The sequence below is a fragment of the Salvelinus alpinus genome, chromosome 6 (assembly GCF_045679555.1).
Source record: "Salvelinus alpinus chromosome 6, SLU_Salpinus.1, whole genome shotgun sequence".
NCBI lineage: Eukaryota > Metazoa > Chordata > Actinopteri > Salmoniformes > Salmonidae > Salvelinus > Salvelinus alpinus.
In genome coordinates, this window is record NC_092091.1 from 22,362,432 (window position 1) to 22,385,645 (window position 23,214).

The following is a 23,214-nucleotide window of genomic DNA, read 5'->3' on the forward strand; positions in this document are numbered from 1 at the left end:
TCACCAAAATCTCACTATTTCAAATGATCTGGATGATTGAGGGATGAATAGCAGTAAACAATTTGTGTCAAGTGAAACTGAAACTTTATCAGCAGCTGTAGACCTACAGTACTTTTTCCACATTTTGTTGTGTTACAGTCTGAATTCAAAATTGATTAAATTGCAAATTTATCAAAAATGAAATACAAGGCCTCCCGGGTGGCGCAGTGGTCTAGGGCACTGCATCGCAGTGCTAACTGCGCCACCAGAGTCTCTGGGTTCGCGCCCAGGCTCTGTCGCAGCCGGCCGCGACCGGGAGGTCCGTGGGGCGACGCACAATTGGGCTAGCGTCGTCCGTGTTAGGGAGGGTTTGGCCGGTAGGGATATCCTTGTCTCATCGCGCTCCAGCGACTCCTGTGGCGGGCCGGGCGCAGTGCGCGCTAACCAAGGGGGCCAGGTACACGGTGTTTCCTCCGACACATTGGTGCGGCTGGCTTCCGGGTTGGAGGCGCGCTGTGTTAAGAAGCAGTGCGGCTTGGTTGGGTTGTGCTTCGGAGGACGCATGGCTTTCGACCTTCGTCTCTCCCGAGCCCGTACGGGAGTTGTAGCGATGAGACAAGATAGTAATTACTAGCGATTGGATACCACAAAAAGGGGGGAGAAAATGGGATAAAATTTATTAAAAAAAAAAAAAAAAAAAAATAATGAAATACAGAAATATCTAATTTACATAAGTATTCACACCCCTGAGTCAATACATATTACAATCACCTTTGGCAGCGATTACAGCTGTGAGTCTTTTTTGTGTAAGTATCTAAGAGCTTTGCACACCTGGATTGTACAACATTTGCACATTATAATTTTTTTAATTCTTCAAGGTCCATCAAGTTGGTTGTTGATCATCGCTAGATAGCCATTTTCAAGTCTTACCATACATTTTCAAGTCTTACCATACATTTCCAAGTCTTGCCATACTTACCATAAGTCCAAACTGTAACTAGGCCACTTAGGAACATTCAAAGTCATATTGGTAATCAACTCCAGTTTACAGTATATTTTGTGTTTTAGGTTATTGTTCTGCTGAAAGGGGAATTTGGAAAGCAGACAACCAGGTTTTCCTCCAGGATTTTGCCTGTGCTTATCTCTATTTTGTATATATTTATCCTAAAAACCTCCATAGTCCTTGCCGATGAAAGGCATACCCATAACATAAGTGGTACATAGTGATGTGTTGTGTTGGATTTGCCCCAAAGATAAAGCTTTGTATTCAGGACATATAGTATATTTATTTGCTACATTGTTTTGCAGTTTTACTTTAGTGCCTTACTGCAAACAGGATAGATGTTTAGGAATATTTGTATTCTGTACTGGCTTGCTTCTTTTCACTCTGTCATTTAGGTTAGTATAGTGGCTTAACTACAATGTTGTTGATCCATCCTCAGTTTTCTCCTATCATGGCCATTAAACTCTTAACTGTTTTTAAACTCTGTAACTGGCCTCATGGTAAAATCCCTGAGCAGTTTCCTTCCTCTCCGGCAACTGCGTTAGGAAGGACACCTGTATCATTGTAGTAACTGGGTGTATTGATACATCATCCAAAGTGTAATTAATAACTTCACCATGTTCAAAGGGATATTCAATGTCTGCTTTTTTTTTTACCCATCTATCTACCAATAGGTGCCCTTCTTTGCGAGGCATTGGAAAACCCTGGTCTTTGTGGTTGAATCTGTGTTTGAAATTCACTGCTCGACTGGGGGACCTTACAAATAATTGTATGTGTAGGGTACAGAGATGAGGTAGTCATTCAAAAATCATGGTAAACGGTATTACTGCACATAGAGTGAGTCCATGCAACTTATGCTACTTGTTAAGCACATTTTTATTCCTGAATTTATTTAAGCTTGCCATAACAAAGGGGTTGAATACTTATTGACTCAAGACATTTCAGCTTTTCATTTTTATTAATTTATAAATGTTTCTAAAAACACAATTCCACTTTGACATTATGGGGTATTGTGTGTAGGCCAGTGACACAAAATCTAAATTTAATCAATTTTAAATTCAGGCTGTAATGCAACAAAATTTAAAAAAAATCTAAGGGTGTGAATACTTTCTGAAGGCACTGTATGTGGTTTTAGAACGTGCAAATAGACATGTACGTGCATAACGTAGCATATACAAGTGTAGGATCTTCATTTGATCACTTTGTTATTGCAGGAAATGCCCTGTACAGCAGGAAAGGCAAACATGAAATGTATTCAAGGTTTAAAAAGGCTTCTAAAATGTCTGTAATTTCCACTTTAAAACGTCAGACTTGATTTGCCCTTTCTAATGTATCAACCCCTACAAAACCAATACAAAAATATGAATGAATTATTATCCACAAAATAATTTAAATATCCTGTTGCTGCAGGATTATTTTCCTGTTCTCTCTTTATTGTTGAGATGTTTTTACGCTTTAATGTCTTTGTGTCAAACTGTTACTCTCAGTTCTACACTTTGAAATGCAAATAGACCGCAGCCTATCAAAGGCAGATTTATTTTTCTGTTGTCAAGGAGAAATGTCAAGCTTCTCATGCAGCTTCAAGAAGTAGAAAGTAAAAGTGGAGACTTCATTTACAGGTGAAAAACATCTGCAGGCTTGGTGGGTGGCAATCACATTAAAAAGACTGCCTTTGTCAGAGCTCCTCTCAATTTAAGGTAAGAAATGTATAAACTGTCAAAACCAAAAGAAAGAACGATGTGTGTTCAATTGAACTGGGATGTATAGACCAAGTTAAAAGTGTTACAATGATGCTGTACAGTATGTCACTATACAAACTTTAGCCTCTGAGCCCTAAAACAGCAATTGACTAACTGATTGTAACTTTTAGTAGATTCTCTTTTAGTAATACACACTTGAAATAGTAAGACATTACCAACTTCATAAGAATGTAATGTTCCTCATTTTCGTTGTAATCAGTACAAACATCATGATCATGTTCATACTCTCCATCTCAGTGAGAATGATGTCCAACCATTCACACGGACCGCACCTCTGTAACCTCAACATGACGGAGGAGGTAAGGCTGTTCCAGAGGGTTGTGTACAGCCCTGTGTTTGTTCTGGGTCTGGTCCTGAATCTCTCTGCACTGAGGATGTTCTATCGGAAGAGAGCCAGCTGGACAGACACACACGTCTACATGTTCAACCTGGCCGTGGCCGACTGTGTCCTCATCACCTTCTTGCCCTTCAGGATCTACCACACCTTCTTCACCCTGGACCCTCCAGGCCTCTGTGCTGTTCTTGTTCTGATCCACTTCACCAACATGTACGCTAGCATCTTCACTGTTACAGCTGTAAGTGTCCAGAGATTTATTGCCATTCAGTTTCCCTTCCACTCCAGGAGAATTGGCTCCAAAAAACAAGTGGCTGTTGTAGTGTGTGTGATGATATGGGTGAGTATTGTGTTCCTATGTGTGATATTCAGGGAGCCCAATGGGCCTGAGCACAGACTGGCCTGCTTTGAGAAAGACACCCGTCCGTTTCCACTGGACTTTATTGTGACTCTGGAGATACTGGGATATGTGGTTCCTCTTCTCACAATGCTGCTTTGTTCATGTCAGATGATCTGCACTCTGCTGGCCTACAAGGACATGCACTCATATAAGCACAACAGGAAAAGTATTAGAATAATATCAGCCAATTTGGTAGTCTTTTTCATCTGTTACACTCCTATCCATATTGCATTTTTCATGAAATTCTATTTTGCTTCCAAAGTCCCTCTTGACTGCCAACAGTATAATTTAATGCGTAACTTCTATCATGTCTCAGAAGGGATTGCCACAACAAGCTGCTGTTTAGATGCTATTGGATATTTCTTCTTAGTGAAGGAGTTCCGCAAGGAACTGATTCCAGGGAGGTTAACGAAAAGAGAGAACCAAGAAGCCTCTTCAGAGAGAACTGCTCTCTAGAACTGTATAGATAGGAATGGAGAGGAATTTTCAGCTACTCTATAGTCTGTTTTCGCCTAGTGAATGCTGTCACTTGAAGTATCATAAAAACATTCTGATGGTTATACCGATATATAAATTATATACATATTTTCCTACTATCTAGCTGTCTGGTGTCGTCTTTTCTAACAACTGAAAGGCAGCATAAAATGTTGAAAACTGTGCTTCTTTTCTGGACCTAACTTTTTGGCAAGCTAATGTCTCCCCCATGTGTTCAGGCTGGTCATCACACCCTGCTCGGTTCTTTACGCTAAAATACAGTACATTTCCATTATTTAACCAGGAAAGTCAGTTAAGAACAGCTTCTTATTTACAATGACGGCCTAGGAAGAGTGGGTTAACTGCTATGTTCAGGGGCAGAACAATAGATTTTTACCTTGGGGATTTGATCTAGCAACCATTTAGTTACTGTCACAACACTCTAACCACTAGGCTACTTGCCACCCATTGTTGGATGATCGATATTGACAATGTTTATATTGAATAATCAATATTGACATTGTTTGTATTGGAAAATTGATATTGAAAAGGCATCTAAAATCAGAATAGAAATGCCCTATTATAGAAATCATATACGGTCAACATTGTAGAGAGTAATGTTATATGGATGGTCTCTGTCCCAGGAGACTACTGTGGTAGTTAAATAGAGACCTGATCAATGTCCATACTGATAGTGATTGTATAATTTTACAGTCCTTTGCGCCCTCTGTGCTTGAGTGTGTGTGATCTGTATGTTTGTGTGCTGCGTAGGCAGCCCCCGTGTCTGTGTTGGTGCCTGAAAGCAAACAGATAGAGCATTAAATAGAATTACCTTCTCCTTCTCTCTCTCCGAGGTGCCTGATGAATATGTCGGCTACAGGGCCCTCAAATTACACTCTGTGTCTTATATTATATTCATGATGTTTACACAATTCAGCCCTGTAATTAATGCCAAAAGACAAGTTGTGGCTGGAATCTGAATACACATAACAGGGCTGTGAGAGTGTGTTAGCCTGCAGTGAGCTTAGATGTAAGTCAACCCGACAGTGTCTGCTGGGCTGGCATTGGTCCAATCCATTCATGAATTAGATTCATCACATGAATGTGCCCCTGGCTCGGCTGATTGATTCTGAAATTTATGAAAACAGGTGACACGAGCAAGGGATGAGGTGGCTGAGTGAGGGAGGGGTGCATGTCTCCAGCACCTCACTGCCAGTTATGAGGACCCATCAAGCACTGACAGGCCTCACAGCCCCTTTACCTGTACAGATGTGTTACTGCCTTATACACTCCCCACAGAGAGAGAGAGAGAGAGAAAGAGAGAGAGAGAGAGAGAAAGAGAGAAAGAGAAAGAGAAAGAGGGGAGAGAGAGAGAGAGAGGGCAAGAGAGAAGACTATTTGAGTTCATTTCTATTATTCATTCTGATGCTTTTGGATGGTTAATGCTCACAATAGTCAAATGCGGTATTACTCATTATGGCAAAGTGGAGGACCGCGCTGGACTGCCATGGCAGAGGGAGAGGCATGTTTCAGAACTTATTTTACGACTGTCCCAGGCTATTGTTGGAGAAACAGCACTCTCTGTTGGACAGTGGTGGTATTTTCTAACTACACCATGGCTAAACAGAAGTGTACTAATGCATTTGACACTCAATTGATAGCAAAGTACTAAATGTGTATCTTACAAATAAAGTTGAAGCACAGACTAGTAATTAGTTATATACTGCCTATATAAATACTGTCATCCCCTTAGCAGGAGAAGAAAAAGTAATTAACCAAAGCAAAAACTGTCACAGGTAGATAGATGGTCAATGTCTGAGTGGTTTATTAGAATAAGAAAGTTGACAGAGAGCAAAGTCTCCATGCTAAGTGACAGGCAGCGCTGAGGACAATGTGGAAATGGTGTTCAACTGCTGAAGGGTGTGTGTGTGTGTGTGTGTCTTGTGCAGTTGCTTGAGGGTGCATGCATGTGTTTGTCTGATGGACATTTGCGTACACAAGCACACACACTTGCATGTACTGTACAAATTCACATGTCTCTACATATGTACACACAGAGGCTGTGTCATGCAGCTACTGCACTTAAATTACATTTAAGCATTGAGATTATGTACACACAGGGACACGTGGTGTTTTTTAATGACAGTGTCCCTGGTCACAGACAGCCTCTGGTGAGAGCCACAGGACTGTCACAGTAGCAGGAGACTCGAGTGGGAAATTTCTCTTTGTGGGAAAGTTCACTTTGTCGTGATCGGCAGTCTGTATTGCCAGCTCCTCTCCTCTCCTCTTCTCCACCTCTCAGACACGACTCAGGCATCAGAGTGGGAGTAAATACTGAGATGCTGTTCACAGTACAGAATCATCATTATCCTCATCTTCTTCAACATCATCATCAAACTCACACACCAGAGCAAATCAAAATCCAATACAACAAATCCCCAAAAACCCAAACAAATATTACCATAGAAACAAAAAAATGGAAAAAAAATGAAAACATGACAAGAATGATCAGTGAGGACTAAATAGAATGTTCTCTACAACTTTACAAAAATGCAAACGTTTTTGTGCTTATCCTTTGATGTGTTTCGCTGGATGAGTAAAATGTCTGCTGCCTGTGTTAATTCCTCAGCAGACTGGGTTACATGTCTCCTTATTTGGTTTGGCTCTTTCTAGGGTGTCCCATCCCGACATGGCAGTTTGTGGCCGGGAGCCATTAGCTAATCACTGGGTTACCGAGGAAAACGAGCCAACAACAGACAATGGCATGGCCTCAGGCACACACACACAGTCCATGATATTTATACACACAGATCGGGTCATGTGGGAGAGGGGGGAGGGGGGGGGGGGGGGGGGGGCGACACTGTGTGAGCTACATATCAAACAGAACCAAACAAAAATCTCCCAGCAGAAACAAATGGCTGCCAAAGAAAACAATTTACTGCATCAGAGGATTGCTAATGTATGAAAAAACGGTTAAAACATTTCAAATCTGATTTTCAAAGAGCAAAGATTTTGGAGCGCTTCACAGTAAATTACCCAGATTTCTCATTCTGGTGTTGACACATTAAAAACTGCCTCTGTTTGATTGTAGCAGCTAAACAGCAGAGGGACACAGCATGATTATACATCATGTGGTAGAGAAGAAGAGGCTGATTGTGTGTGTGAAACATGTGTGTGTGTATGTTTGTTTCCGTCTGTGTGCAAGCCTGAAGCGTTGTATAAAGGGGAACCCTAGATTCTTTAATATATAGTCATGGGGGACTAAGATAATCATATTATCATGTGGCTCTTCCAAAGAGAACATCTCTGGGTCTGAGCCACAAGTCTGGCCTCCCTCCTCCCTGGCCTGGGGATGACAGCGGATCGTAATTAAATTACATCCTGAATTTGGTTAGGGTGCTGTGTGTGTATGTGTATGTGTGTGTGCGCGTGTGCGCGTGCGAGTGTGTGTGTGTGTGTGTATGCAGGGGTGATTTCTGGGGAGGAGAGTGGGTGCTCGTCTCCCTCTCGATGTGTCTGTAGTAATCTTCTCAGGGGCTCATCACACCATTAGGGGATGGGATGTACTTTGCCTAATCAAGCATGTTTAGTGAAACAGTGTAAGAGAGGGAGCTGGAGCACGGCTGGCTGGGCAGGCAGAGCAGGCCTCAATCACACACTGCACTTAGGGGATGCCACTAGCGGGGTGACAGAGAGGAGAGGGGGCAACAGGGGGTCAAAACTTCGTCAAGGCCCCATATTCTCAACCAACACTCCTCTCAGGGCTACAATGGAGATCGGAGGAGGAGGAGGGGTTGTCTACTATAGTATGGAATATGTAAAGAATGTCTTCACTGTGCTAATGCTATAACCCCCCCTCTCCCCAGCACACTACATTACTCATTCATGGCAACACTCATTACTACTGTAATACAAGTACAGAAACAAACACCCACGCACTCAAGCACACACGCACAGACACACACACTCAAACACACACGCACACACTCGTTCAGTTGTTGAGCTGTTTCCCTGAACCCAGCCATGTGTTGGCATTTCTACCCAGCTAGATCATGTGCTTACACTACATTAATCTCGTTTAGTATTCTACCTCAGTGGGTTACCCCTTCACATTAAGACAAACAAACCCACCGCCCAGCCTGGCTCCTCTCCTCAGCCCACCACACAGCTGGCTCTATACAGGCCAGGTTTCCTCGCCATCTGCTCCCCCTGCAGGTCAGCATAACTCGGTATTTAAGCTCTGTACATATCTACATGTGCTGGTGCTGCTGTGTTTCTCTCTGCCAGTCATACAAAGCCCAGCCCCTGCTCCTCCTATGCCCCTCCAGCCTCAGTACATCTCTCTCCTGCTCTACTCCTCTGCTCCTCCCAGCCCACAGACCCACTAATGAAGCCAGTCTATGCGCTCCCATGCATGTTGCCACCCGGCGCCCAGCGCGGGGATCCAGTTAACACTGATTTGTAAATGTTTGGGGATTGATAATGGCTGCCGGGCCAGAGATCTAGTGGGAGACGCTGAAAGGCAGGGATATAGTGATAGCAGTCTGAATGATGCCAGTCTGACAGGCCCAGCCCTATCGACCCATCCGTGGGCCCAACACCCTGCCTGGTCACAGCCCTAACGACCCATCCGTGGGCCCAACACCCTGCCTGGTCCCAGCCCTATCGACCCATCCGTGGGCCCACCACCCTGCCTGGTCCCAGCCCTATCGACCCATCCGTGGGCCCACCACCCTGCCTGGTCCCAGCCCTATCGACCCATCCGTGGGCCCACCACCCTGCCTGGTCCCAGCCCTATCGACCCATCCGTGGGCCCACCACCCTGCCTGGTCCCAGCCCCAGACCTATCGACCCATCCGTGGGCCCACCACCCTGCCTGGTCTCAGCCCCAGCCCTATCAACCCATCCATGGGCCCACCACCCTGCCTGGTCCCAGCCCTAATGACCCATCCATGGGCCCACCACCCTGCCTGGTCCCAGTCCCAGCCCTATCGACCCATCTGTGGGCCCACCACCCTGCCTGGTCCCAGCCCTATCGGCCCATCCGTGGGCCCACCACCCTGCCTGGTCCCAGCCCCAGTCCCAAACGGTGCCAGTGTCTGTGAGGGGGCCGGAGGGACGGGCAGGGGGGTGCTGCTTTCCTCATTGATATTCCGCTGGGCTAGGAAGCTGGGTTTGTCCTGCCTGCCCTGACTCTTAACCGCTATTTGTTGTAGCCATCTCCTCCTGCTCCAGGGCACAAAGAGACTCAGTGTCAGGGAGAGGAGCCTGAATGGAACTCCCCAGTGGCAGGGTCCAGGACCCGCTATCTCCCACAGCCATGCTCACATTCCCCTACATGGGCTGTGTGTTCTCCTCTCCACCAGGTTGGGCAGCCTAGGCTTCAGGTCAGGTCACACAGACCCAGGGAGAGGGAGACAGAGAAGGAGAGAGGGAGGGGGAGGGAGGGAGTTCTCATACCATTCTCTGCCCTCTTTCCTTGTTCCCGCCACTTCTCCAAGGAAACACATGATTCTTTATTTATTTTTTCAAATGGGAAGGTACCATCTTCTTATCTCCTCCTGGTTTTTCCCCCCCCCCATGATTGTTAACACAATGGGAATAATCGTTGACATCATTATCTAGCTTATTCCTATAAGAAGCTCCAGTATGTCGTATGCTCACATTAAGACAGGAAGCCTCTCCTTTAATGTGTGATTCAGTGTTCTCTGGCATTGCTAATACCTACCAAACACAAGCTGACGGATAGAGCTGAGTGATAGAGTTGGCCTGAAAACCAAGGACAAACACATGGTTGTCTCCTGGATGCTGGCACAAAAGCAAAGCAGAAATAAAAATGTCACACAACATGAATGACTTGCAGAGCACAAGATAGTAAAAGGAGACCTTTCACAACTGAAGCTGAATGCTAAATTATCAGTGAAGCGGTTGTCTGTTTTTTAAATTCCTTTTTCACAAAATGTTCCTTCCCTTGCACCCATTACTAGTCCTTGAGGTTGTTCTCATTATGTCCAGCCCCAGCTCCACAGGTTAAACCACTTACGGAGCAGAGGGGTGCACCTCTCAGGTCGAGAGCAGAGCAATAGCTATGAGGAGAATAACCTCCTCTCTTTAACTCTCTCTCTTTCTTTCTCTCTCTAAACTGCTGGATTCTGGTGGCCCAGTCTCTTCAGTCAGTCAGTCAGGCAGGCAGGCTACGCGCCAGGGGATGTCAGAACATTGAATGACAGTGAGAGAGAACAGACAGGGCAGGATTTGGGACGGGAGAGTCTGAGGGGTATTCCAGTTGCTGAGGGGAAATGGGTTTCAGAGAGGGGGGTTCATGGCACTCTTCTTCTCACTGGCCACTATGGGTATGCTCGCCCACACTCTTTCCCATCAGGTGATTGAAGTCGGCCAGGCCGTGGTGGTTGGCCCGGATCAGGCCCGGGCGCTGGGAGTGGTAGGGCACTCCGTTGTTGCTGTTATAGTTGAGCCCCTCATGGGTCCAGCGGGGGGGCTCCCCAAAGTCCATCTGGTTGCTGGGGGCTGAGACCACCCTCCTGCGGTCTGGGGAGTCTTGCGGTGTGGCTGGATAGTTGTACTCGCCTGCAGAGTTCCTCAGGGTGGTCCTGGGTTGTCCTCCGTGGGGCTCCCGGTGGTTGGCCAGGACCAGGTAACGTGTTCGCTCCGTGTTGGGGGGCCCCACGTTCCCTGGGTCTTCGTGCCTGCCCCCTCTCTCCTGCAGGAACTTGGAGCTCAGGTAGATGACTGAGTTGGCTGGGCAGGGCAAGCCCACTGAGGTGAGGAAGGTCTGGCTCTGGTCCCAGTCTCCGTCTGGGAGCCTCATGCTGGGTGGAGGCCGTTTCTGCTGCAGGGGGGTCTGTTCTGGAGTAGGTAGGCCTGGGTCTATCTCTCCTTTAGGCCAGCCGTTGGGCGTTACGAACGGGTTGTCTGCCTGGGAATGTGACCGGGTCCTCTCGCTGCCACTGGTACGGGTCACACTCATCACCGAGCCACTCCGCCCCTGACCTAGCATGTTCTGCTCTTTGTCCCCTTTACGGCTCCTATTGTTGGCTCCTGCCCCTCGCGTGCGGTGGCGGTGGCGATGACTCATGATCCAGCAGACAGCCAGGCCAGACAGCACCGCCCCCGTGGCGAAGGCTGAGACTGCAGACACGACCAGCAGGTTGACGGATACCAGACCGTCTGGTTCGTCAATGAAAGACTCCTGAAGAAGACCTACAGACACACAAAGAAAGACAGACAGACAGACAGACAGACAGACAGACAGACAGACAGACAGACAGACAGACAGACAGACAGACAGACAGACAGACAGACAGCAAAGGATGTCAGTAAGTCAGTGGATACAGTGGATATGTGAGAGTGTTCAGACACTCTTGTAGGACAATGGATGTTGAAAAGAAATATACATTATAAAACAACAATCCATTTCTGTTTTTAGCCTTCATTAGTGTTCTAAAGTCGGTAGACAAAGCATCTCTGCCCTGGCCTTAGTAAACATGTGGGAGTTTACAGCTTGACAAAGTGGCCTATTTATCCGTGACTCAGTGGGTGGGGAGGAATGCTCTCCTGCAAAGGTATGCTATTGGTGTAACGGCTAATTGTGTTCATTACCTAAAGTGGATGGTTATTTTAATGGCTATAATAACTGTCTTCCTGATTGAGAATATCTCCCAACCCCGAAGCGTTGCGGAACATTAATTTTGCAGCGGAAGAATGTCTGTACACTCTGGAATTAATAGTGAATAATTGCTTTAAGTTCCTTACTGTATTTACACATGAACTTCACAAAGTTATTTCTTCTAACGGTATGAGAAATTATTCACAATGTTTACAATCACTGACAGCACATCTGAAAAAAGGCCTAAGACAATATGTTTCTTTTCCCCCAAAGAACACGATAGAAGCTCCTCTGGAGAACGGAATATATGAATTATTAAAGCAGTGAAAAACAGGAGAGCACAAAACTGCTGCCATGGATCAATTAAGAAAATGTCAGGAGAAAACGTGTTCTTTGCAGTGCAAGCACCAGGGACAACACCAATAGAAAACAAAGAGCTTACTCCCAGCCAGAGGAAGAAATGTGGGGGAAAAAGAGAGAGACAGAGAGAGAAGGGAAGGGAAGGGAAAGAGGCCTACAGCAGACTACTGAGGCTCCAGACAAACACAGTAAATGTTTCTTAAATTACTCCAACAGCAAAGGGATGGTGATGCGTGTGTCTGAGAGAGGAGAGAGGAACAGATAAATAAAAGCGGGCCCCACAGGAAATAGATAGATGTCATTAATCGATGTTGAGAGCCACTTATTCACCCTGCACAGAAAAGAGAGAAAGAACATTCCAAAATGCAAGGAGCAGCGGTCTGCTTTAAACTAACATAATGTTATCGTCGGACTCATTTATTTTAATGGAGACAAATGGCAAGAATTAGGAGCAGGTAGAAGAAACTAGCTAGTAGTTAATGACTGGGTTTTGGGGCTTGGCGAGACAGAGTATTATTCTCCATGCGTTTACACGAAGCAGGGGAATGGCGACGGCCTATATTAAACACCACAACAATAGAAGCGGCCACTCAACAGGCCACAGTGAAAAGGATTTAGTACTAATCAAGATGCCATCTTGGTCAGTCAATGTCCTTTTCTACTCTAATTAGTGTTTTATCACTTATCCAATAGAGCCTGGAGTTACATGGAGCATGGCTGGGTAGCATAGTTACAGTGAGTGAATTATGTGCTGTGTGTCTCTTGCATCTTCAACTTTGGACATAGATTGGACACCCAGGGGAGCGTGCTTGGGCCTCTGCTGTTCTGTATATAAATGATATGAAAGATGCTGGTTCTTGCCGTCTTTTCATTTATGCAGATGACTATACACTTCTGGTGTCCCACAATAAGAAAACTATGTTGGAGAGCACAGTCCTTACTAACATTAGCAAATGGCTTGGAGATAATAAGCTATCTCTGCACTTCGGTAAAATTGAGGCAATTATTTTGGGGTCCAGTCCTAAAATGTGTAGGTCCTCTGAAATCAAAGTGGAGTTAGGGGGTGAGGTGCTGACTACTAAAACCTCTGTTAGCTACCTGGGATGCATCCTTGATGGAAGTTTGGGAGGTGTGAGCATGGCCAATAAGGTGCTAGGGAAGGTTAATGCCAGGACTACGTTTTTGGCTAGAAAGTCCAAGCTGCTTGATAAGGACTCCATGAGAGTGCTAGCCACTGTCCTCATTCAATGCCATTTTGACTACGCTAGTACTTCCTGGTTTTGGAGCTTATCTAAGCTTATGAAGGGGAAGCTCCAGATAGCCCAGAATAAGCTGATCAGGGTAGTATTGAAGATGAGTCCACATACTCACATGGCTTTTGAGGATAGGGTGTCCCAGATTAGACTGAGTTTGGGTTATAGGAGTTTTTATGGTTCTGCACCCAGATATTTAACTGATTACTTTCCCCATGTTTGGGATGCACACAATCACAGCACCAGATGTTGCTAAGGTGCTTATACAGGTTCAGGAGTAATGCTGGGAAAGGTACCTTTTTGTATACTGGAGCCTCAGAGTGGAATGAGTTGCCTCTGCCCATAAAAACGACGTCCTATCTAGGGAGCTTTAAATATAAAGTAAAAAACAGTTTTATGTCTTCTGTGCCCATATGAATGACCCCTATGATGTAACAGTAATGATGAGATAGATGTTCTTCTTCTTTGTTTGTACGTTTTATTATCTCAATGCCATACTGTGTTTAGCCGTGTTGGATCTTGTCTAGCCATCTTGTTTCAAGAGGACCACAAAGGAAATAAGTCCCAGACTTTATTGTGTGTTATCCTCCATGATTTAACATGTATGACTTTTTCAAGTTTTATGTGTGCTTGTTTTTTTAAATGGTTGAATTAATAAACTAAACAAAAAAACGAAAATCCACAATATAGATAGAATTATTGTAGTATTGTAAATTGTATATTGTACATTTGTAATAATAGAGTAATAATGTAACAATGTGTTGTATTATGTACTGTTTTATTTATGATGTAGGCTATTATTTTGTTGTGATGTAATTGTTTTATTCCTGTTTGGACTCCAGGAAGAGTAGCTGCTGCCTTGGCAACAGCTAACGGGGATCCTAATAAATACTAATTGTATGTTTTTTTGGTTTCATATTAACGTGACTGATTTTCCCTCCTATTTCTTCCCTCTTTCCTTCCCTTTAACTGTCACATAGGGAGCTCATAGTTCTGCTGGCTAAGCACAGTCCCTACCATTGTGTTTGTGTATTCGGCTAAACACCCATATTCTGTGATATTTATATTGAATCTGGCATTTGCTAATTGTCTCTCTCTCTCTCTCTCTCTCTCTCTCTCTCTCTCTCTCTCTCTCTCTCTCTCTCTCTCGCTCTCTCTCTCTCTCTCCTTAGGCGGAGATAAACACATTGTTGGCATCACCACTTGGCCAGCCTAAACATATCCCTGATTCATGCACTATTTATTTTCCCTTTTCGGGCCAATATTCAACTTGGATTCACTGGCAGTATCTATTACATAACTCTGGAAAGTACTGTGCTCCTCAATGTTCAGTGGCAGCCAGGCAGCAGAGGAGACAGTGGAATAAATGTCATTCTCAGGCTATGGTGCTGCTGCTCTCGTATTATTTACTGAGGCCTCTGGTTTAGGAATAAAACAATAAGGTAATGAATTGGTTCTTGGGTTTGGTAATTCCTAAAAACCACAAGCCTTTATGGCTCTTTAAACAACGTTGGACCATCATTTCATTCACATCTGGAAATGTTTATACTTGGTGGTCATGAAATTTTGTCAGCCAGTTATTGTCAAGCAAAAGACTGCAGGTCTCACAATAATTGACCATTTATTAACATAAACATGTTCAGCATCTTCAGGCCTCCACTCCTACAAGCCACATATAAGCCGCTGATGCTCGCCTTTAGAATTTAAAAAAGTCTAGTAAGTTAATTTAATATACACCAATCCATAATTAATTTTAGTCAGGTCTAAAGAATATGAGTTGGCCTACTGTGTGTTATCTGTTTATGCTCCATGCCATAGACTGTTGGCTTGTTCATTTAGCTGACAATATATGCTAATAAGTCCCGTGACATTATTTTATATGATTTTATAGTAAGAAGAATATATTTGAACTTAGCTGAATAAAATATAATGGATATTTTTCCCATTCCGGAGTGAGTAAGCATATGAAGTGGCTTCTGTATGTTGAACGCAAAAGTGATAATACTGTACGCTTGATTTAGAGTTATTTGGCAACCTTAGTTGTGAATGATACAACCCTTGGAATGTCTTAGAAATCCAAACATACACTGAGCGTACAAAATATTAGGAACACCTGCTCATTCCATAACATAGACTGACCAGGTGAATCCAGATGAACGCTATGATCCCTTATTGATGTCACCTGTTAAATCCAATTCAATCAGTGTGGATGAAGGAGAGAAGCCAGGTTAAAGAATGATCTTTAAGCCTTGAGACAATTGAGACATGGATTGTATGTGTCCCGTTCAGAGGGTGAATGGGCAAGACAAAAGAATGACGTGCCTTTGAAAGCGGTATGGTACTAGGTGCCAGGCGCACTAGTTTGAGTGTGTCAAGAACTTCAATGCTGCTGGGTTTTTCACGTTCAACAGTTTCCGGTGTGTATCAATAATGTTCCACCACCCAAAGGACATCCAGCTAACTTGACACAACTGTGGGAAGCATTGGAGTCCACATGTGCCAGCATTTCTGTGGAATGTTTTCGACACCTTGTAGAGTCCATGCCCCAACGAAATGAGGCTGTTCTGAGGGCAAAAGGCCGTGCAACTCATTATTAGGAAGATGTTCCTAATGTTATGTACATACGGTGTATATGGGCTGCATGATGTGACTATAGGCTATTGACGATTTGAGAAAGTCGCAAAAAAAGCTCACGCTCTGTTCCTTGCCTCAGTCTGCACATGCTGATGTCTCATCAAGTGATCAACTTTAAATTGAATCGTGTCTTTACTAAAATGTAAAATTTGTTTACATTTAGAATGGCCCAGGGACAGGAACAGAAACAGAAACAGGGCAGGAGAAAAAAGACATGTCATCTATATGCACTGAAATAATTAATGCTTTCCCACCAGTTTGTTTTTCAGTCATGCAGGGTAGGCTACTCCGGTTTTATAGCGGAACATGTGCTTAATATGAGCAGCTGAGAAATCAATATAGTAGCAGCTGGGATCCTCCTCTTTTTAGTGGCAACCATCAAAACTCTGCTTTCACACATTTGCACATAGAAATGTCTGGGCTTAAAGAAAACACTTATTTCACGCATCAACCACTGTTTGAGGAGCATACAGCCTCTCGCTGTGCGACAGGGGATATTACGCCCAATCTCTGTACGCCATGGGCTCTCCAACCCTGGTCCTGCAGCTACCCAGCGCTTCAATTGGGAGCAAGGAAAATCAGTTCGGGAACATTGATAGTAAAATGTTTTCGCAGCGAAACATAATTCATTGAACTGTTGACAGCACCTCCCTCTGCACACTGGAGAAAGGAAGGAAGGAGAGGGGAGATGGAAACTCCCGATGGTGAGATATTCTGTAGCTAAAGGTAATGTGTCAGCCTATTCATTATGAATGTATAAAATACTAGACTATTCAAAATAAAATAGTAATTCACTATTGTAGGCTAACTCTGTAAGCCAACCTGCACAATCAATGAACCAACAGCATCGCCTAGGCCTATACGTTCTCTCCCAGACTCATTGATAGAACGTTTGGTGCGTAGCATAAGGTAACCAGTCCATCCAGTATGCATAATAATACAGTCCACACTCAATTACAAGAATTTGTGTAATTTTTTTGTATAGGCTAGACCAATTATGTACCAAAGACATCTTTAATCAGTTTAATAAATGTTTTTTCTACTGTGCGTAATATGCAGTAGGTTATAATAGGTTATAGGTTCTATAATAGTAGGTTATAGGTTCTAATCTTTAAAAAAAATATATATATAGGTCTATGCATATGTATAAGCTCTAATATGTGCATTTCTTTGGGTTAAGGCTTTGAAACAACATCCACAACAACCATGTTTTCCACTCAGTTTCAACCTGTTGTTGAACTTCTTCAAATTGATCATCACAGCGAGGTGAGTTTTAAAATTATGATACTGTTTTGATGATAAGTGTTTGATTTGATTTTGGATTGCATTTGCATTGCTGTCAGAGTGGTTAGAGGGACAATAAAGCCCTGAGTACCAGGCCATTAGGACCTGATGGAGGGACAATAGAGCCCTGAGTACCAGACCATTAGGACATGATGGAGGGACAATAGAGCCCTGAGTACCAGGCCATTAGGATCTGATGGAGGGACAATAGAGCCCTGAGTACCAGGCCATTAGGACCTGATAGAGGGACAATAGAGACCTGAGTACCAGACCATTAGGCCCTGATGGAGGGACAATAGAGCCCTGAGTACCAGGCCATTAGAACCTGATGGAGGGACAATAGAGCCCTGAGTACCAGGCCATTAGGACCTGATGGAGGAACAATATAGCCCTGAGTACCAGGTCATTAGGACCTGATGGAGGGACAATAGAGTCCTGAGTACCAGGTCATTAGGACCTGATGGAGGAACAGTAGAGACCTGAGTACCAGGCAGTTAGGACATGATGGAGGGACAGTAGAGCCCTGAGTACCAGACCATAAGTGACCTGACGGTTGTTAGCAAGTTGGGTCCTACCAACGCATGTCCAGAGTGCATATGAGAAGATTACCGTGACTCAGTGGTCACATGAAATTTTACTGCGGTCATGACTCATGACTACTGGTGTGTGGGTAATACGGTAACCACAACAGTCCTATTCATACTTCACTTATACTGAGGAGGAGTTCACCATTCCTTTCACATTTCGCCCTAAAAATGCAGGGCCGGGGTTCACTATGGCGCTTCACATTAAATTGTGTACTGTGCAATAATATGCTGTGGTCTCGGTGTGAGGGAGAGGTCCCGATGAGTGTCTGTGTTTCCATGGCTCAGCTGGAGAATGTGGCAATGAGGGCTGCCCTTTCCTGGTAATGAGAATGAACCACCATTGAAATGCAACTTCCATATCTGGAGCAGCACGTTCTCCTCCCATTCAGACCCAATGTGTTTCTCTCTTTCTCCTCACAGAGAGACGATGCACATCGCAGTCTGAAAGGCCATTAGTGAGTGTCGCTTTTGGAGCCACTCTGCTTTGTGGCCGTGGCTGGGGGAGACAAAGCAGCTGGAGCAGGGAGGGGTGAGGAGGGAAGAGAGGGGAGGGGGGCAGGTCTCTCTCTGCCCCACCAGGCTGACAGCAACCCTCTCCTCGCCGACTCACTTATTAAACCTTAATGGAAGCCGCCTTGACTGTCAGCCTGACGAACGCTGAGCACGTCTTGGGCTTGCAGCTCCAATTACAGGAGAACAAGCGCGGAGGCAGGAGAAGCCTAGTTAGAGCTGGAGGTAGGGAGAAATGGGCCAGGCGGAGGGAAATTGAGCTATGGAGGCCGACTAACTAACTGCCATGTATTTGTTTTAGTTTTTTTCTGTGTATTCACCAAGCTACAGGGCTCACATTCTTTCATTTCTATGTTGCCGTTAATCTTCCCCATATCTCTCCATTCATCTGCAGCCCCCGTCTTCTATTCCCTCGCTTCCCTGATCTGCTCTTCCTCTCTCCTCCTCCATTCCAGTGGCATGTCCGTTAATCTTCCCCTGTCTCTCTCTGCATCTCCAGAGATATCCCTCTGATTCCTTCCCTTCATTCCTCCACCCTCCATCTCTTCCCTCGCTCCCTCCTGCCCTCTCTCCCTCTCTTCCCCCCATGGACCCTGGCTCGGAGTAGGCCAGCCTAATGAAAAGCCACAATAGTTAAGATTCTCTTCATTAAAACACTGGCAGTGTATGGATTTGCTATGCCCATGCTCACAAATTGGCAGGCCTTTCAGTGGTGAAGTTATTGATTTTCAAACCCAACGCGGTGTCAGTGACGGTGGGTATGTGGTGACTGGAAACATGCAGTTATTAACTGTGATGCTGGCTGCTGCAGTAGGGGATAGAACAGGCTGGGGATATGGAACTACTGTTCCAGAGAGTGGGTTGGCTCACACATGAAACACATCCTGCCTTCAAACTACAGTACAAAGCAGCAACACTCCTGATGGACATGCATATGACATAAACGCATCTGAGGTTGAAAGCGACTGACAATATCGGTGTTATAGAATGATCTGAGGGACTTTGACCTAGGGACCCACTGTTTCTCTGCATATCAATGTACTTGTACGTACAATGTGCATGCACATGTCATTTTATGTGTGTACTGTGTGTACTCAGTGGACAGCTTATTAGGTATACCACCCCATTCACGAAAATGGTTCGCTCCTACAGACAGTGGGTCACGTGGCCGTGGCTTGCTATATAAAGCAGGCAGACAGGCATTGAAGCATTCAGTTACTATTCAATTGAATGTTAGAATGGGTAAAACAGTTTGAATATCTCAGAAACGGCCGGCCTCCTGGGCTTATCACACAAGACAGTGTCCAGGGTTTACAGAGAATGGTGCGACAAACAAAAAACATCCCGTCAGCGGCAGTACTGTGGGCGAAAACAGCTGGCAAGAATCTTGCAAGCTAACAGGCGGGCCACAAACAGGCAAATAACGGCACATTACAACAGTGGTGTGCAGAACGACATATCAGAACTCACAACTCGTCAGACCTTGTCAGGGATGGGCTATTGCAGCAGACGACCACACCGGGTTCCACTCCTATCAGCTAAAAACAAGAAGAAGCGGCTCCAGTGGGCATGCGATCACCAACACAGGACATTTGAGGAGTGGAAAAGAATCGCCTTGACGGACAAATCCCTGTTCCTGTTGAGTCAGGATTTGGCATAAGCTGCGTGAGTCCATCCTGCCTGGTGTCAACGGTAATTACTGGTGGCAGGGTTGTAATGGTGTGGGTAGTGTTTTCCTGGCACATATTAAGTTCCTTGATACCAATTGAGCAACATTCCCATGCCCCAAATAATTCAGGCTGTTCTGGAGGCAAAGGGGTGTCCGACAGGGATTTAGATGGGTATACCTAATAAACTGGACACTGGAGTATATATAAACGTAAGTGTGTGTGTCTATGTGAATGTGAGTGTATCTATGTGTGTGTGTATGTAATATATGAGAATTATGGACTGAATGCACTGCCTGCACTCATGGCTCAGTACTCTTTCTACCATTATTTCTATCTTTGTTTAAAGAAAGACTCCAGGCACTATCTTCCCTATCTTCACTATTCTCTCTCTCTCTCTCTCTCTCTCTCTCTCTCTCTCTCTCTCTCTCTCTCTCTCTCTCTCTCTCTCTCTCTCTCTCTCTCTCTCTCTTTCTCTCTTTCTCTCTTTCTCTCTTTCTCTCTCCAAAATCCAAAATGGTATTTGTCACATGCATCAAAAACAACTGGTGTAGACTTTACCATGAAATGCTTGCTTACGAACACATCCCAACAAATAGTAACACAAGAGGAATAAAATGAAATACACAAGAATGGAGCTATATACAGGGAGTACCAGTACCAGATCAATGTGGAGCTATATACAGGGAGTACCAGTACCAGATCAATGTGGAGCTATATACAGGGAGTACCAGTACCAGATCAATGTGCAGAGGTACGAGGATTGTAGTGTATGTGAATGTGTGTGTATTTTTTCGTGGGAGTGTCAATGTAGTGTGTGTGAGTGAGTATGTACTGTATATGGTGTGTATATATAGTCTAGTGAGTGTGCATAGGGTCAGTGCAAGACAGAGTCAGTGAAGATAGTTCGGGTACCATTAACTAACTACTTAGCAGTCTGGCTATTTCAGAGTCTTATGGCTTGAGGGTAGAAGCTGTCTCAGAGCCTATTGGTCTGAGAGCTGATGCTCTGGTACCGTTTGCCGGAAGGTAGCAGAGTGAACCGTCTATGGCTTGGGTGGCTGGAGCTTGGCCCCAGTGATGAACTGGGCTGTCCGCACAACTATCTGTAGCGCTTTGCGGTCAAGAGAGGTGCATTTCCCATACCAAGCGGTGATGCAACCAGTCAAGATGCTCTCGATGGTGCAGCTGTAGAACGTTTTGAGGATCCGAGGGCCCATGACAAATCTTTTCAGCCTCCTGGGGGGGAAGTGGGGCTGCTGAGCCATCTCTCTCTCTCTGTCTCTCTCTCTCTGATCTGGGTTCCTCTCCAGTGTGGTCTCCTTCCCTCCACCACTGCTCTGTGGTCAGACATGTTGGAGCTCCATAGCCTTGCTACATCATAAACATTGTGTTTACTCATAGGGTTGATTATCAAGGCATTTATAGTTCCTCTGACTACATTACCAAGGAAGAGTCATGACTGAGTGAGCTGGCTAGAGGTTGTGTAGAACCTTATAAGGGCAGGTCTAGGTGGCCTCTACTGATCAATATGGTAAAACATTTATGAACGCCAGCATGTGTTTTCAATTAAAATTCCATAACATTTCCACAAAACTCTGCTAATAGAATCAGGTTTTCAGCCGCCCTATTAGTAAAGGACAGATTTAAGTTTTACTAGCTCGGGCTCAAGGTACTTATTCCATCATAAATGCATCCACACAGTAGTCCACTGTGCTGCTACAATGCCATTGTGCTAAATGATAGAGCATAGTTGTTTTAATAATGGTGTGTGTTCAATTCATATCTATCACAGGAAGTTGACTCCATCCCATGCTCAATTTGATGAGAGGGAAACTGTCGGTCAGTTGACTGGTTCCTTTGTGTTATATTTTGTAACACTTTCTATTCACATGTTCCACACTGAGTGGGCTTATATTAGTGGGCCTATATTTTGAGACCTTTCTTTTCTTATCATGCCAGCCTTTAGGAGCAGCTTAACAAGGTTGAGGTTGTTAGCACTTTCAGCTGCATACAATCCAAATACAACATCTGGACTGTGGAAGAAGTGCTGAAATAAATCGTTTTCCAGAAAAATGCGTCTCGGAGGGATGTGGCTTTTTTCTCCCTTTCCCACTACTACACCCCGTGGCCTACGGTTATGGTTGGCGTTGGGCAGTAATTGATATTCTCAATTTAGGTGCGAAGGAAAAGCACACCATGGAAACTAATAACAAATATTCAAAAGATATGTCACAGGCAATAAATTCAAAATCCGGGCCGTGTTATTAGTTTAACGATCCACCGAGGGTTACAATCGCTCATTCTCCAATCAGGTACCTCGCAATTTCAACTTCATCTTTCTCACATGCTGTAGACAGAAATCTAGTGTGCCATGGCTGTACGCACCAGAATACACAGTATGGCCGCCAGCTGAAAACACAGAACTATTTGTTTTGGTGTTAACACCTCAGTGTTGTAGCATTGCATTTGTTCCCATCACACACTGTTTAAGGTTTAGTAGTGGGATGATTAAATCATCCAGCAATGGTTGGGACTCCAGCCCATCTGGTTGGCTGATTGAATCAGCTCCTCCGCCCTGCTCCTCTGATTTACGACACACGCTTAATGAAATGCCTTCAGCACCATACCGCCGCTCCGCCACAGGCCCATGGCTTTAGAAAATCCTCCTGTACAACAATGAGACCAATCCTCAGTGAGATGAGGCATCAGATAGACAGCTTTTGTGGTGAATTGAACAAAATCCCTTTAAGGTGATCGATACACTGGGTGTGGAGACTAGTGAGGTGAGGCCGAATGTTACCTGGGAACAGCATGCCTGATTATAGTCTCAGTGAGAGATAATGCCACGAGTTTCAGAGACGATGTCACTATGTGAGGGTTAGGAATGAGGCATTATGTGGCTCTGGGACTTAACTAACTGCTGAACACTTTTTCCTCAGCCATGCAGCGTGAGGCCTTAGAACGCAGTAGACTGAGGCAGTCAATCATCCTTCGCCAGATCAGCACTTTACAGTTCGGAATGAATTTGTGTCTATGGGGTTCTTTATTTCCTGTTGACACGCAGAGGCCTGATGGCGGTGTGTTAGCCAGCTATCGGCCCGGCTCGGTCGGCACCTCACGGCAGCTGTTTGTCCTTTCATGCTCTCTCTGATACCCATCAGTTTTCACCTTGCTGCCTACTCTCTCTCCTACCACTCTCTTCTCACCACACTCCTTACAAGAGAGACCCACATGAAAGAGAAGAAATCCTTCAGGAGTCCTCGCACCTCTCTAGATATTCAGGTTTGATGCTGCACTTTGAAACTCCCTCACATTTCACAAACCTGCACCTCTCGTCAG

At 44.8% G+C, this 23,214-nt stretch overlaps 1 protein-coding gene across 6 annotated transcripts in view; it reads right to left on the reverse strand.

The window, feature by feature from the left end:
* Window positions 1-5,758: 5,758 nt before the first annotated feature.
* The window catches only part of LOC139578382 (semaphorin-6B-like), a 123,470-nt gene continuing 106,014 nt past the window's right edge, over window positions 5,759-23,214 (reverse strand). For all 6 annotated transcript variants that reach the window (XM_071405882.1, XM_071405881.1, XM_071405880.1 and 3 more), the window contains one exon: window positions 5,759-11,171. In XM_071405882.1, coding sequence (XP_071261983.1) covers window positions 10,288-11,171 — 884 coding nt within the window. In that variant the 3' untranslated portion in view covers window positions 5,759-10,287. The remainder of the gene's footprint in view (window positions 11,172-23,214) is intronic.